This window comes from Diorhabda sublineata, chromosome X (assembly GCF_026230105.1).
Source record: "Diorhabda sublineata isolate icDioSubl1.1 chromosome X, icDioSubl1.1, whole genome shotgun sequence".
Classification (NCBI taxonomy): Eukaryota; Metazoa; Arthropoda; class Insecta; order Coleoptera; family Chrysomelidae; genus Diorhabda; species Diorhabda sublineata.
In genome coordinates, this window is record NC_079485.1 from 7712070 (window position 1) to 7726105 (window position 14036).

The window sequence follows — 14036 nt, forward strand, 5'->3', positions numbered from 1 at the left end:
TCGATCGGAAATATCTGCACAACACATCCTGGAGCTAGCTAAAATGTTAAATGAGCAGAACTGTGAAAATAAAATATTCTATGAATATGTAGGTGTCTTAGATTGTTTAATAGAAGAGTATATTTTAATAGTAAACTGGCATTTGAACCACATTTAACAGATATATCCGAGGCTCCTGCAGAACTAAAAATGGAGTTAATTGATCAAATCCCTTTTTAACGCTAAAAAGTATCCCATAGAAATCTGGAAAAATGCTGTTGAATATCCAAGCCTTCGAGAACATGCTCGCCGTTTACTTTCCCGCTTCGGAAGTACCTACTGTTGCGAGACAACATTTACTCTCATGTCAAAAATAAAAACAAATTTAAGAACGCAAATTACAGATGCACATTTAGAGGATCAATTAAAGCTGTGTGTTACGAAGCTTGATCCAAATATACAATTACTGTCAAACAAAAAACAAAGCCAAATAAGTCACTAATTCAGTGAATAAAAAAATATTTTTTATTGTATTTTTTTATAATAGTTTATATGTATATTATATTTAAAATTTTGTAGTATTATATTTTATTTTTTCTATATAATGCAAAAAATTGTTGAATCTATAGAAAAACTATAATAATTTCACAAAAGTCTCTTTCTTAGGCCAATCAGCTTATGAGGCCTCTCTTATTGCTGCCTAATTTAAATGTGGCCTCTAATGGTAAAAAGGATCCCCATCTCTGATCTAGACTACACTTATACCAGCGCATCGTGGAGACATTTCATTAAATTCTAATAAATTATGGTTTTAAAAACTATGAAATTGTTAAGTGCATGCCGATTAACGAATAAACAAGGCTGTTACAATGGTGGAAAGATTATTTGTCTCAAATAATGAAACTTCAGACGTTCTAGTTAACCCATTATTTTTCTTAGTGAAACTTGGTTGGAAAGTAATGTTGTAATAAATAACGGTTGAGTAAACAATAGTACCAATTGCTGGTCAAGTGGGCCAGCCAGGGAAACGTGTTATATACTACTACCCTAGAATGAGAGACGGTTTGTGCCACCAAAATATTTGGAAATATTTTGTCGAACATGTTATCAAGAAGAATATGTTTCAAAAATATATAAATACCTAAATAAAACTGATACAATCTAAATCAATACCGCTTTAAAATTTCTGTAATTGTAAATATAATATCTATGTTATAAACGATTCTGTATCGTTTTAATGATGGTGCCATTAAACACATTTAATCTGTCAATGAGTCACCAACTGAAAATTGTAAAAATTTTATATACCTAGGTATTCACTGATGAATAGTTAAATTTTGTCTTTTTCCTCAGTATCAGAGACAAATATTGTAATCATCATATACCGTCATCATTAATTCATTGCGTTATGGGGGAATTTTCTAGATTGCACTGAGCTCATGTCTATCTATTAGGCACGATGTGAAAAGCCATTCTTTAAATTTATTTAATGTACATTTTTTAATGGTGAGACATTTAGAAGAAATTTAATTACAATCGTTGAAGTTGCTTTCGTCATTTAAAAAATGGGTTCGATAACCAACCTCAGCCGTTACCTACTCGAAATAATAAATATGAAGATAACTCAATGTTTATATTTTAAAAAGTATGCGAAACTGGCAACAGCGATAGCAATATCCTCCTCCTTTTCGTAACGCGACGCGTCCTGTGGGTACCATCTGCACTCACACTCACTCACTACTCGTATATATACAAATGTGGTGGTGAATACCATGAATCATCTAGAAGGCTTAGGCCAACCGTCGTTGTTGGTCTCCAGTCTTTAAACGAATTTGTCGAAGTGTGTTGGCTGTGTCAGTCATAGCGCGCGGGTCTATGGTATATTCGAGTTCTCTTAATTCCACTACTACTACCGAACCGTCCCGAGTAATAGTCCAACTAAATTTTATATTTGCTTTATAATTGAATCGAGTGTATTCAGTTCATCTGGTGAGTTATAGTCAAAAATTCAAAATAAATCAAAAAGTGCAGGTGTTGTGCAGTGCAGGTAACCGTTTGATGCGCGAAAGAAGTAAGACGGCAACTCTTCAAACCCAAGGCCAAAAGTAAATCTGATCAGTTGGGGGTTGAATTTACTTGTCTGTTGGCTCTTTTAACGCATGTTTTTAATGTGGCTGTACTCGATTTATTCGTTTATAAACTATTTTTCTTTCATAACTTGCCATGATTCATATCGGTTTTAAAAAATACCTAATTGCTTGTTTTGTATGACACCAATAACAGTTTATTATTATTTTTAACGATTTTTCGGCACGTGACTTTAACAATTTAATTTGATTTTAAAAATAGTTACAATAATATAATTATCCATTGAATGAACTTCTTGTATTCTACTTTTTAATCACATTCAAAAAAGAAATGTTTATTTTTAAAATATCGAAAACTAATCTATTGATATAAATTTTTACATTTATTTGCATAAATCTTCAATCGAATCTTCGTAAAGGTACAAATAGAAATAATAATGAAGACTTGAAAATAAATTTCTCCTAAATCTAGGATAAGAAAAAAATTTCGGTTTATCATACAGGGTCAATGGAATAATGTGAAATAGGTCGATGTTGTGTAAAATAAATTTGATCAAAACATTAATACTTCGCACAATAGGGTCCTTAAAATATCAAATACAAAAAAGTGATATAATTCTAAAATCACTTTTTCATTTTCTTTCATTCTTTGGATTGCTTTTGAAGAATGGTAGGTACCTCAAAAAGACTTGAAAAAATTACATACTATTATTTAAAGGATTTAAAAAATTAAGGATTAAGAATAATTTCACATCTCACATTCTTTCTTTTTATCAAGTGCAGTTAGTACCACCCGGATTGGGGTCAATATATGGGGGTTTAGCTTATTGTTATCCATTCACAAATACTGAAAATAGTAAGCCAAAGGCGTGTCGGTAGGATACTCTTAAAAAGGAAAGCCGAATCTGAAATAGGGTTGGAATTAGACACTAATAGAAGGTTAAACGGTATAATCTACTACCTAAGTAATCCCTACACAATATTTCGATATTGACGCATTCAGGCCACAAAACATACTTTTCCTAATTCTGTTGAGTAATTACTTGAAATTTTAATATTACAAACAATACTATTTCAAGACCGACATCGAAATTGAGCCGAACGAACGGAGTTCCCCATTTTATTACTCTCCACCTTTCTGAAATATACTATTATCAACATGTTTCCAATTATTTCTACATCCCTCTAGGTAAACTATTAAAAAATTTAATAGTCATATTAATATCCTCAACTAAAAAGATTTACAATAAATTCAAATATAATATTATGAACTACATAAAATAATCGTAAAAACAGTTAATTAAGATCAGGAATGAACTATGTTTACGGCACCACCAATAGTGCGGAAATCAAACAACCAGACTTGGATTAAATGTATGTAACACATTGCAGAAGATTAGAAGACTTGTTCAAAATGGTATGTGAATGGAATCAACTACATTTTAAAACCCATTTTTATCTGGGGTTCTCTAACTTAACAGATTCGCATTTTACAAAACCTTGTGTGCAGACTGACGGATATCAAAACCAAATTTGATAGTTATTCCTTCAATTAATTGTATAAGTTTAGTAAATCAAGATATTTCTTCCTCTGGAGAGTTTTTCCAAAGTAACGAATATATTAGAAACCACTACGTATTAAATTCATCAAAATATACGTAATCACAATATTCCGAAATATAATTTTTCAATTAGCACCGAATAATTTTCCATATGATATCCCTTAGTTTATATACAAAGTGTTCAAGAGATGAGAATTGATTGCAAGTTATTCAATTTATTAGTAATAATAAAATTTAAAACCTTAAAACTAGCTAAATAATTTGTAAAGTAACTTACTGAATATTTGAGACCTTGTTCAAATCATTCTGATTCACCAATCTAAATTTGTTTACCACTTCATCTAATGGTTTCTTATTAATGATCTTTCTTGAAGCAATCAAAAGTTATAGGCACCTATTATTTTCTGTGATTTCCTATAATCTACAAAATGTGGTTCACATTACTGGATTAAATTCACTCCAGTATAGGTCAGCCTCAAGATACTTTTTTTATTATTTCCGGTAGAAAATATGTTTGTGTATAATACTACCAATACTCAAGTGTACTATCTAATAAATCGATTTCAGTCGGTGACATTTTTGATTGTATATTTTATGGTCGATTTCATTCGGCGTGCTTATACTCTCTTTTCACTTAAACTTATTTTGAAGAGTAAAATATTGACCATTCCTTGCTTGTTCATCCTCGAATTCACAATTCTGTTCCTATTAAATCTAGTATTTATAGATATTTCGAAGAATAACTCATTCATCATATAAATTGATACACGCTATAATTTACGTATTCGTTCTCAAACTTGATACCAATAGTAAACCTACTATCATCGTTTGTTTTATATTGTTTTATATATATATCTTGCAATTTCATTTTTTGATCGTATTTGATGTTTCAATCTATTTTATAACTGTAAAGAGGTGGTGTGGAGTAAAGAGCACCACAATTATTACAGAGAAATTTATTATTTTTTAGCGTTTCAGATCTAACTTATTCCAATTTCATATTTATTGAAATTAAAGATATTTTATATCTTGATGTTTAGTATTTCTTCTTATAAAAAAATAGAATATAGACCATAGAATATTCATGTTAAGTTTGCTTAAGACAGTTTTCAGTGACATTAATAATTGTGCTGTAAAACTTGTTATAGATGCCTCCATAGCACGTTTTTCCACATTTCATCTTCTCATTTGAAGTACGTAATCTGTGTCTACTGATTCAATAAATTCGTTTTGAGTTGTTTGTCTTTCATATTTTGGTAATTGAAATATTTATGTATTAAGTAACTGCATTCTACGAAATAAATAAATATTAGCTGAAAATTTTGATTTTCAATTTGTTCTGAATCCTAAGTATTTTTGATTTAGTGTTTATCTTTTATAAATGTTTTACAAAATATTTTGAAATTTAGATAATGGGGTAATGTACTGCTTTAATAAAATAATCTTGAGGTATATCTGAGGGTTTATTAGTGTTTTCTCATGCTTTTAATACTTAAAAAATCGCAATTGAGATTAAAAAAATAAGAAAAATTATTCATTTGATATCACCCTACATAAGATACACCGCAATATAAAAACATGGTTGTATAGTCAACTTGGTTGTCAAGATATTCAAACTTGACTATATTCGTATCTTATTGGCTCATAGAGCCATTCAACCATCAGATATAAATTTAGATCTACAGTAATTGGAGAAGTAAAAACTGCATTAAGAGAAAATGATCATCTCGACGAAATGATCAATAGAATATTAAAAAAAAGAACCAATCTTATAATAAACAAAAGAATAAAAGAGATATGGAACATCAAAATATAAAATTCATTTCCTCACGTCATACACTTGTACAGATTTTCTTTACGGATAAAAATTTTCTTGTATATTTTTAGCAGAGATATTTCAATATTTAGAAAATTGATTAAGTCATCGATACTATAAAAAATAAAAATACATTATTATTTAAAATAGATGTAAAATCAAGATCATCGTCGAACATTGCATTTTTGCTAGAAGTAATCATCTTCTTCAGCAATGCTTATTTTCCATTTTATATAGACTCCGTCTGAAAACACTCAAAATCTCACTTGATTGGTAATCTGAAAAGCGTCACTTCACACTTACTGTAATGAGTTCAATGTGCCGTTTAGGCCAGTCAAAACGATTGAAAACTACAAATAGGCTTCTACGTATAAAAAGACTAAACAAGTTTTAATTATACTCCTTATACAGTTTCTAGAAACAGAACTAAAGAAATTGCAAAAATAATAATAGAAAAAAAACAAAAAGAGAACTAAATATTTGATTCTCACTTATTTGAGATTAACACAACAGAATGTTTTATTAAAATACACACACATTTATACAATTTTTATGAGATCCATGCTACTTGGGTAATTTCAAAATGTCTATTCGTACTGAAAATAAAATCTATCTTTGTGGACCTATTAACCGACATTTAAACTATCAGACCATAATGGCATATGTCACGAGCAGTTACTGGTTTAAGTTTATAGTAAAACAAACAGTTAGTTACTAATCTGGAGTTGAACGTTATCGATTGTTGTAATTGTTAACCGATATCGAGAAGAATGTTTTTTGTGTTGCAACCATAATTTTTGAAATGGAATGTAAGCGACAGTTCAACCGTGTCGGTAGAGTTTCTTCCAATTATAGGATAAGAAGTAATTGCCCGTAATACAACATAGGCCAAAAATACGAAAAGGTGGAGGAAAATCAAATGAATGAATATTATTTCAATACCTATATAAGGGGATTCAAGTTATATTCTGAGCTAGTCTTGGAAATTGAAGATATATCAGATTTCCTGTTATTTATCCTAGAAAAATGATCCATAACATTTTCAACAATACGATAAACAAGTTCTATAAGCAATTAAAGAAAAAAAAAAGAAACTAAACATAATCAACATAAATCAAATTATTCCAATGTAATATTAGTATAAGTCATGAAGGACATAATACATTTTTTTTTCTAAGGCAATGCCTAGATATTTCAATTCGTGGACAAATGGAATCGTGAAATCAGCCAGGTAAGTAGCTCTAGCTCTCTTAACTCGATGTCGAGTGAAACATACCAAAATAGTCTTATCCTGGGAAACATCCCATATCATTGAACCAAGTTATTAGTAGCTCCATATATTCTTTCAAGGTCTTCCATGTATTGCCCATAACAATCATGGGTGAAGTAAAAATAGACCGTCTGCATATTGAATCATATAACAACTTTGTAATGATTCTATTATAATGCTAATTACTTAGGAAGACATCTGAGTATTTTTGAAATACATTAATAGGTCATCAATACGATAAAAAAAAATAAAACTGCATGTTTCTAAATGTTCTAGTTTTTTTTAAGGATTTTCAAAAGATAGATAAAGATTGACGTTTCGACTAATTTTAAATCTTTATCAAATTATACAGGGTGTTCCGACTTAAGATGCAAAAAATTCGGGAACGAAATGATCGACAGAATAAACTTCCATTGTGAAGCTACGAGGCATAATCTTGGAATGGAATTTCAATTTTTTCCTTATATAAGTAACACGATGTTCGACATTATGCAGTTCAATTAGAAATGTTTGATTGTGATTTAATACCACCTGTAGGTATTTCCTATAAATAATAAATTTTGTCGAATTAAACAAAGTGTACTTTTTTGTTAAAATATCGATTTTTTGCTATCCTAAGAGTATCCTTCCGATAGAAGTGTAAAATGATTTATTTTGTCAAACACAATTCATGGACGTACGTAATCATCCAATAATTCATAATGTACGAATGTATAATCTAGAAAATATACTGAAATTCGTTTAAATTCGTTTGATTTCTCAACATTTATCTTAGAAACGAGGGGTCGTATGAGAAAATTATTTTTATGTCACAGCATTTACTCACTCCCGAATTTTTCGCATGAAGTCCCAGAACACTCTGTAGAAAATCAAAAATTGTTTAAAAGAAAATTCAAATTTAATAGTCATACCATCTGACAAAGGGAATGTCGCTGTTTTTATGGAGAAACAACAATATTTAGATTTATTCAGAAAACTAATTAACGATAATATATCATATGAAGAACTGATTTATTTATACTATCGATTGAACTACAGATGTATTAAACTCGTCCAGATCTATACCAGAATAAATATTTTCATGGAATATTTGCAAAGAATATAATGCAATAACTGAAGTAATCTCATTCCGTTCCGCCTATTTTTTTAGAGAATATACTCAACTGTGCTATAGAAACTAATTGTCGTTTAAATTTTAAATCATTAGAATTACTACTGCATATTTAGTAAGACATGTTGAGCTTTCACCAAGTAATAATAATTTGATTTATGACTGCTTTGCCAGAAAATAATAAAGAAAATAAATAAAAAAACTCCACTTGATTTTCAATAAATATCATTGTCTCATATAAGTAATTTACAGCGCTTTGTTTAATACGTTAGTAAAGAAATGTTAATTTGAAATCTCTGAACCGAATCGAATGATCACGAATGAAAGTTTCAGTTATATTTCAACTACAAATACTCGATAAGAATTTCGAAACAAAAAAATAACTCCAATTTTATGGAAATGATTATAGTTATTTTTAAATTCAAATTGGTTAATAGATGTTCTGCATAGCATTTTTATATGTTTATTGGTAATCCTTTTTCGTTGTGTACCAGTAAAGTAATATCATCATGTTGACGGTCTTGCTTCCCTGTCTAGAAGATCTTTCCAGAAGTTAACAAGTTTTTAGGATGCTTTCATCTCTCATCGTAGATGATGAAATCGCTCCTTTTCTGACTCGAATCTGATTACGTGAAATAATAACAAAAAAATTTGTCAAGTTGTTTGTTTACGACATATTCATTTAGGTAAACTAAATTTTATTTTTGGCTGCTCTTGCAATAGAAATGAAATGTTTTTTTAAAAAAAATTTAAACCCAATAGGATGGGTATCACAGATCTGACACTTCATATGGAAGACTAAAAGTTTATCTATTGTATTAACACATTAATAATAAAACAGCAACATCTACAACGATATTGGATTTATTCACTTTTCAAGAATGACTCCTTCAGCCCGACTATCCCCAAATATTTTCTATTATATTCATTTTATGTTGAAATTGAATATTGTTTGTTTTCGAGATACCTGTAAATTATACCGTATATTGGACACATTGTAAATTACCTAATTAACTCAGTTACAACATAAATATTTATTATCTGTCAGAAACAACTGCTTGAGTTGTATTACACGGATGGCATTTGATTTATGCTTCATCAAAAATCTTGAGTTTAATATATCAAAAAATTCTACTTTTACTAATTTTAAGTAATATCATTCATATTTATTGTGTATTATCTAATCTATTTTTTATATTAAAAATTGCCCTGTCCTATAAAGTCGAGCTCTAATGTATACGAGTAAATTTCAGATAGAGTGGCTTGACGTATTATACTACCTACCTTTTTATGTTCTTGATATATAATCCCGTCCATAAAGCTGAAGAGTAATTAGTATTTACTAAATAGCTCATTATTTGGGATTCTAAAACTACCTTAACAAGTTGACCGCCATGTGATGCACGTGTGGCCCTTAACAATATGAGCCGTGCCACTCACATATGCTTCACACGTAGTATTTCATTTGAGGCCGCGCTGCGCAGGTTTGCATCTCAATATAATAGAAATCTTATGAAGGATAAGGCCTCAAAGGTTAAAATACATAATATTATACCTGGTATTGAATATATGCGTTTTTATTGGTTTTTTTTCAATATTTTCAACAGTAATATTTTACTTTGTGAGAGTGTAAATCCATTCATAATGTACAAGTATGGGCAGAAGTGAAACAAGGTATGCAATAAAACTTATCACACTGAACATACTTATAACGAGACGGAGGAGCCTTTGGAGTTGCATATTTTCTACCATGCAGTTCAGATAAGTTTTTGCAACAGACCACACATCTCCGACGATTACTTGTATCTACTTCTTCAATAAAATGTCTTTTTGTTGGTGAGGGCTTTTCCTTTGGTGTAATTTGATGCAAATCTTTGGCAATTTCTTCCCCAAACTCTGTTAAACTAATATTTTTGCCAGTAACTCGTTTGTACAAAATAAATGCATTTACGATTGTTGAGCTCAAGAGAATTTCGATGGCCATTTTACGGTACCGTTTGATACTGCGTCTAAGACAAGAAACATATGCTTTTATTTGGTCGGATAGATCGATGAAACTCTTATTCTCATTGTAGTCTTTGATGGCTTCGGGCTTTTGTTTTTCAGAGCCACTGCGTGATCTTACTAAGACCATATTGTTGGTATGCTTAGTTGTCAAAATTAGAACTTCGCGTTTATCACACCATTTTATTATTACCACTCCAGAGTCACTTTTCTTGGCAATACTTTCTCCCTTTTTCAGTTTTCTGTCTACAATTTGTTTCGAATTTCCTTTTCGGTTTCTTATTAGGGTTCCGGCTAAATGAGTTTGCCTATCTAATAACTTAAGAGCAAGTTATTACAAGTTATAACTACCTTTTTGCACAAAGTTATCTTCGCGAATGACCAAGATAAACTAAGCAACTAGAGACGACGTAAATTTTATAGCACGCGTCTTTGGGGCAGCGCGATGCACACTTGCTTCGCACTTAAAAAATATACCTAAAAGATACAGACCAAATAAAAACCTATTATGGAATTCCATAGCCTGGTAATTAGGTTTATGAAGGTTTAAAACAAAAAAAAAGCTCCGGCCCCAGAAATGTTGAAAATGATTACCATTACGGCGGTCAACGTGTTAATCATATGGAAAAAGTTATCAGAACAAATACGCAAAAAGCAAAACAAACATTAATATGAATTATAGTGAGTACACTGTTCCGAAAAAACGTAATCGTATACTATAATACCTTATGTGGTACCTATACTATATTCAGTGGATGAGAAGACAAACTTAAGTTAATCTGATATAGGACTTGAACAAACTGAAGTTCGTTTTGGATTATTTTACATTAATTTATGATCTTTTGTAACCTAACCAATAAAAAGTCATATATTTTCTTATTAAGAAACAATGTATTATTTCAATGTTCATGGTCTGCTTATTAGAATTTCAAAATATGTTTCTCTTGCCACAGTAACGATGTAAATTAAGAAATACTTGTCCATTCTTTTGTTGGTTTGTTTTATTAGTTATTTGTTTAAGAGTGAAAAATGGTATTGATTTTTAATTTAATTTTTTCCCGTACATATTCTTTTTGTCTTTTGATTGTTTATTACTCGTTTATTGGAATATTTTGTTCTTATTATTTTTATAACATTCAGAGTTCTATATTAATTACATTCATTTCTAACTTTTCTTCGTTATTTAAGAGGTGTATTTTTTGTTTTTAATAGAATCTCATTTCAGTCACAATCTTATGTTCAGGATTAATTTTAATTGGAGCGAATTTAATTTATTCAACTGACTTGTTCAAATTCATTTTTGTATGTTTTTATTTTCATGATTATTGCTATTGTTGTTAATTTTTTTACATGTACATATTAGAAAAATGTAATTTTAAAGTGGAAAGGATTTTAAGAATTATTGGGAGACGTTGGAAATATCTAACAATCGGTTGTAATCATCTTAATTTTTATTGGAATCACGATTATTCGCTCATCAAATAATATGAAAGAAATTTAAAGAAACAGAACTTATTAATTAATAATTTTAGAGTTAAATAAATATTTATCAATATAACCTTGCCATCAAAACTGATTGTGTAAGTATATTTTGTTAAAGATAAGACACATAGTAACAAATTCAAACCCTTTATTCAATAAATTTATTTATCTGTACTTTCTTAATATATTATTATAACAGTGATTCTACTCATTCTCCCATATTTAGCAATTGCACTGCTTTAAATGAGGGTTGAATTGCGCGTATGCTGAAAAAGTTTGGTTTCCTCTTGGCGACCTCTGCTGTGTCTTTTGTAAGAAGATTCATATATCCTGTTGTTCTCATATGAGATGCCGAAAAAAGCTGCTAGCAAGATGGGCTATCGGTGAATATTTTTGTAATGGTTTTCTTATTAATTTAAACTGTTTTTAATGGTGTGCTAAATTAACAAACAATTTTTCTCACTTATTCAATTTATTTCAACATTCACACTAGAAAAAATAAACACTCAATTACTCTCTATTTATAATTATCCAGTAACACCTTACTATTCACTTATTTATATAATTTATTTAAATTTATCAGTTACTTTTTACTATTTCGATGCGATGCGACTATTAAGATTATAGAAGACTATTATAGAAGAAGAATTCCTCGATAATTCGGTTCTAGAAAGTAAACAAACAAATAAAAATGTCTAAAAATGTCGTTATAGCGATTGATAACAACAATATAAACAGATCGCCGCTGTAAATAAGTCAAAAAAAACAATATTAGGGTTTCCATTTATTTCCACTTGTACCTGGCGTGTTTACCAAATTTTCGATTCTATTGAAATAACCATACAGGATCGGCTTCATGGTCCATTTTGTGGACGAGTTGGCAACATTATATTGCTTACACTCTAGCCACAATAGTTGCATTTTTCATACATTCAAAATACGTGCTTGATCATGTAAAATGCTTATTGGTTAGTCAGAACTATCATGGATTTCACTTTAAAATAAATTTTATAAGTAATTAAGATTAACTAGCTTACCCTCTAACCTACACAATTCCCATTTTAGTCAGTCCAAACTTTCACTTACTTTTATGTTAGTTGAGAAAAATGATTTCTAAGAAGACGAAGTTTGCAAAAATCGGTGAAGAAGAAACTGAGTTATAGGTATTTTGTCATGAAAAACTTTCCCCCATCCCTTCTTTGAATAGAATAACTAAAAGTTGTAACATCAGGTATATATAGAATTTTCTGAAAAAAGTGTATTTGCTTTTGTTATGGTTCTTATTTAGGTTAATTTGGTAAAAATTGGTTTTTTAGATTTTTTTATTCAATTAAACCTTCTAGTGGTCGACAACATGATTACTATGCTTTTATCGAGATAATGTTTGTTTAATTTTTTAAATGGCAATAAAATAATCAGTATCTATAATTTTACATTATGGTAAAAACTATTCCTTCTGAAACCTCCCCTACAAAATTTATCAAAACATTTATCACATGAGAAAGTTACATAACGTTGTTTCGATATTGTTTACTGCTATTGGATAGATTACATTTAATTGACAACATCTCATGAAACTGTACTCTATACTTCTCATAGTTGTAGTAGACTAGCTAGACATGTTTGCTATTTTCAGCTATTATCCACACATCTTCAGCATTCAATATAATATCCGGTATTGTGTTTATATTGTACAACTGCAGGCAGTGAGATGTTTCTAATTTATTCCAGGATATAGTTCTTTTTCAATGTCAGTGACATACTCGAGTTTTCTAAACGAGTTGAAAAAGGGATTTTGCTAAGTATTTTCTAAAAATGAATTTACATATAAATTGATAATACATAAACAAATATCAACGTTCTAACACGACTTGAGTAATTTTTAGGGGGTTTTAATATTTTTACGCCATTGAAAATCGGGAGGTAATAATCGAATATATTATAAAGTATAAAGAAAAAATAAAATGTGTGGTGTTTATTTGTAATTATGGAGTTTGTTCGTTTTGAAAAATGACTATTTTTGACATATACAGAAAATTGTTGGTAAAAGGTGGATCATCTAGTATATCGATTCCGATTTATTCCGATTGGTTTAATAAATGTGTATCGTAAGTTTCAATGATAATAGCAATGTTTTTTTCCAACTTACGGATACATTTTATCACAATTGCCTCAATATTTAACGTGTAGGTTAATTATTGTTTCCTAGTTTGATAACGATCTCTTATTGGGATTGTTTTCCAATATATTCACAGTAATTCTCACTGTTCAAACAATTATATCTTTGATTTGATAATGATTTCTGTGTGTATAGTGGTGGTTCAAGAAAAATGTACTATGTAAAAAAAATCCTTTCAAAAAAACTACATTTTAGATATAGTGTTTTCAATGGAAGTGCATATTGCGATTTTTGCCTTGAAAAAGAGTGTTTAAATGGACGATTAAAGGTAGGTTTATATCAATTATTTAACTGTAAAAAGCTTAAGAATAATCAATAAAATGTGTGATCATTAAAACATGGATCTCCAGATTCAGCTGAGCGATTTCGATTTATGTCGAAGTTTTAATGTTTCAATTTTATAGTTCCTATATATAATTGTATTAAGTAAATTTATTCTACTTTTTTGTATCCTCAATGGTGTTTCTCGGTTTTATCATTATGACTTATTGAAGTTTGGCCATTAATTTTTAAAGGATGCCTCGGGGAATCCTTTCGACGATCTAG

At 29.5% G+C, this 14036-nt stretch overlaps 1 protein-coding gene across 3 annotated transcripts in view; it reads left to right on the forward strand.

The window, feature by feature from the left end:
* Positions 1-1715: 1715 nt before the first annotated feature.
* Positions 1716-14036, forward strand: part of LOC130451289 (uncharacterized) — a 111135-nt gene continuing 98814 nt past the window's right edge. Inside the window, exons 1-2 of one of the 3 annotated variants that reach the window (XM_056790220.1) lie at positions 1716-2050; positions 3256-3483. In XM_056790220.1, coding sequence (XP_056646198.1) covers positions 3439-3483 — 45 coding nt within the window. In that variant the 5' untranslated portion in view covers positions 1716-2050; positions 3256-3438. Of the gene's footprint in view, positions 2085-3255; positions 3484-14036 lie in introns of all 3 variants that reach the window. The other 2 variants (XM_056790224.1, XM_056790223.1) reach the window with 2 other exon arrangements.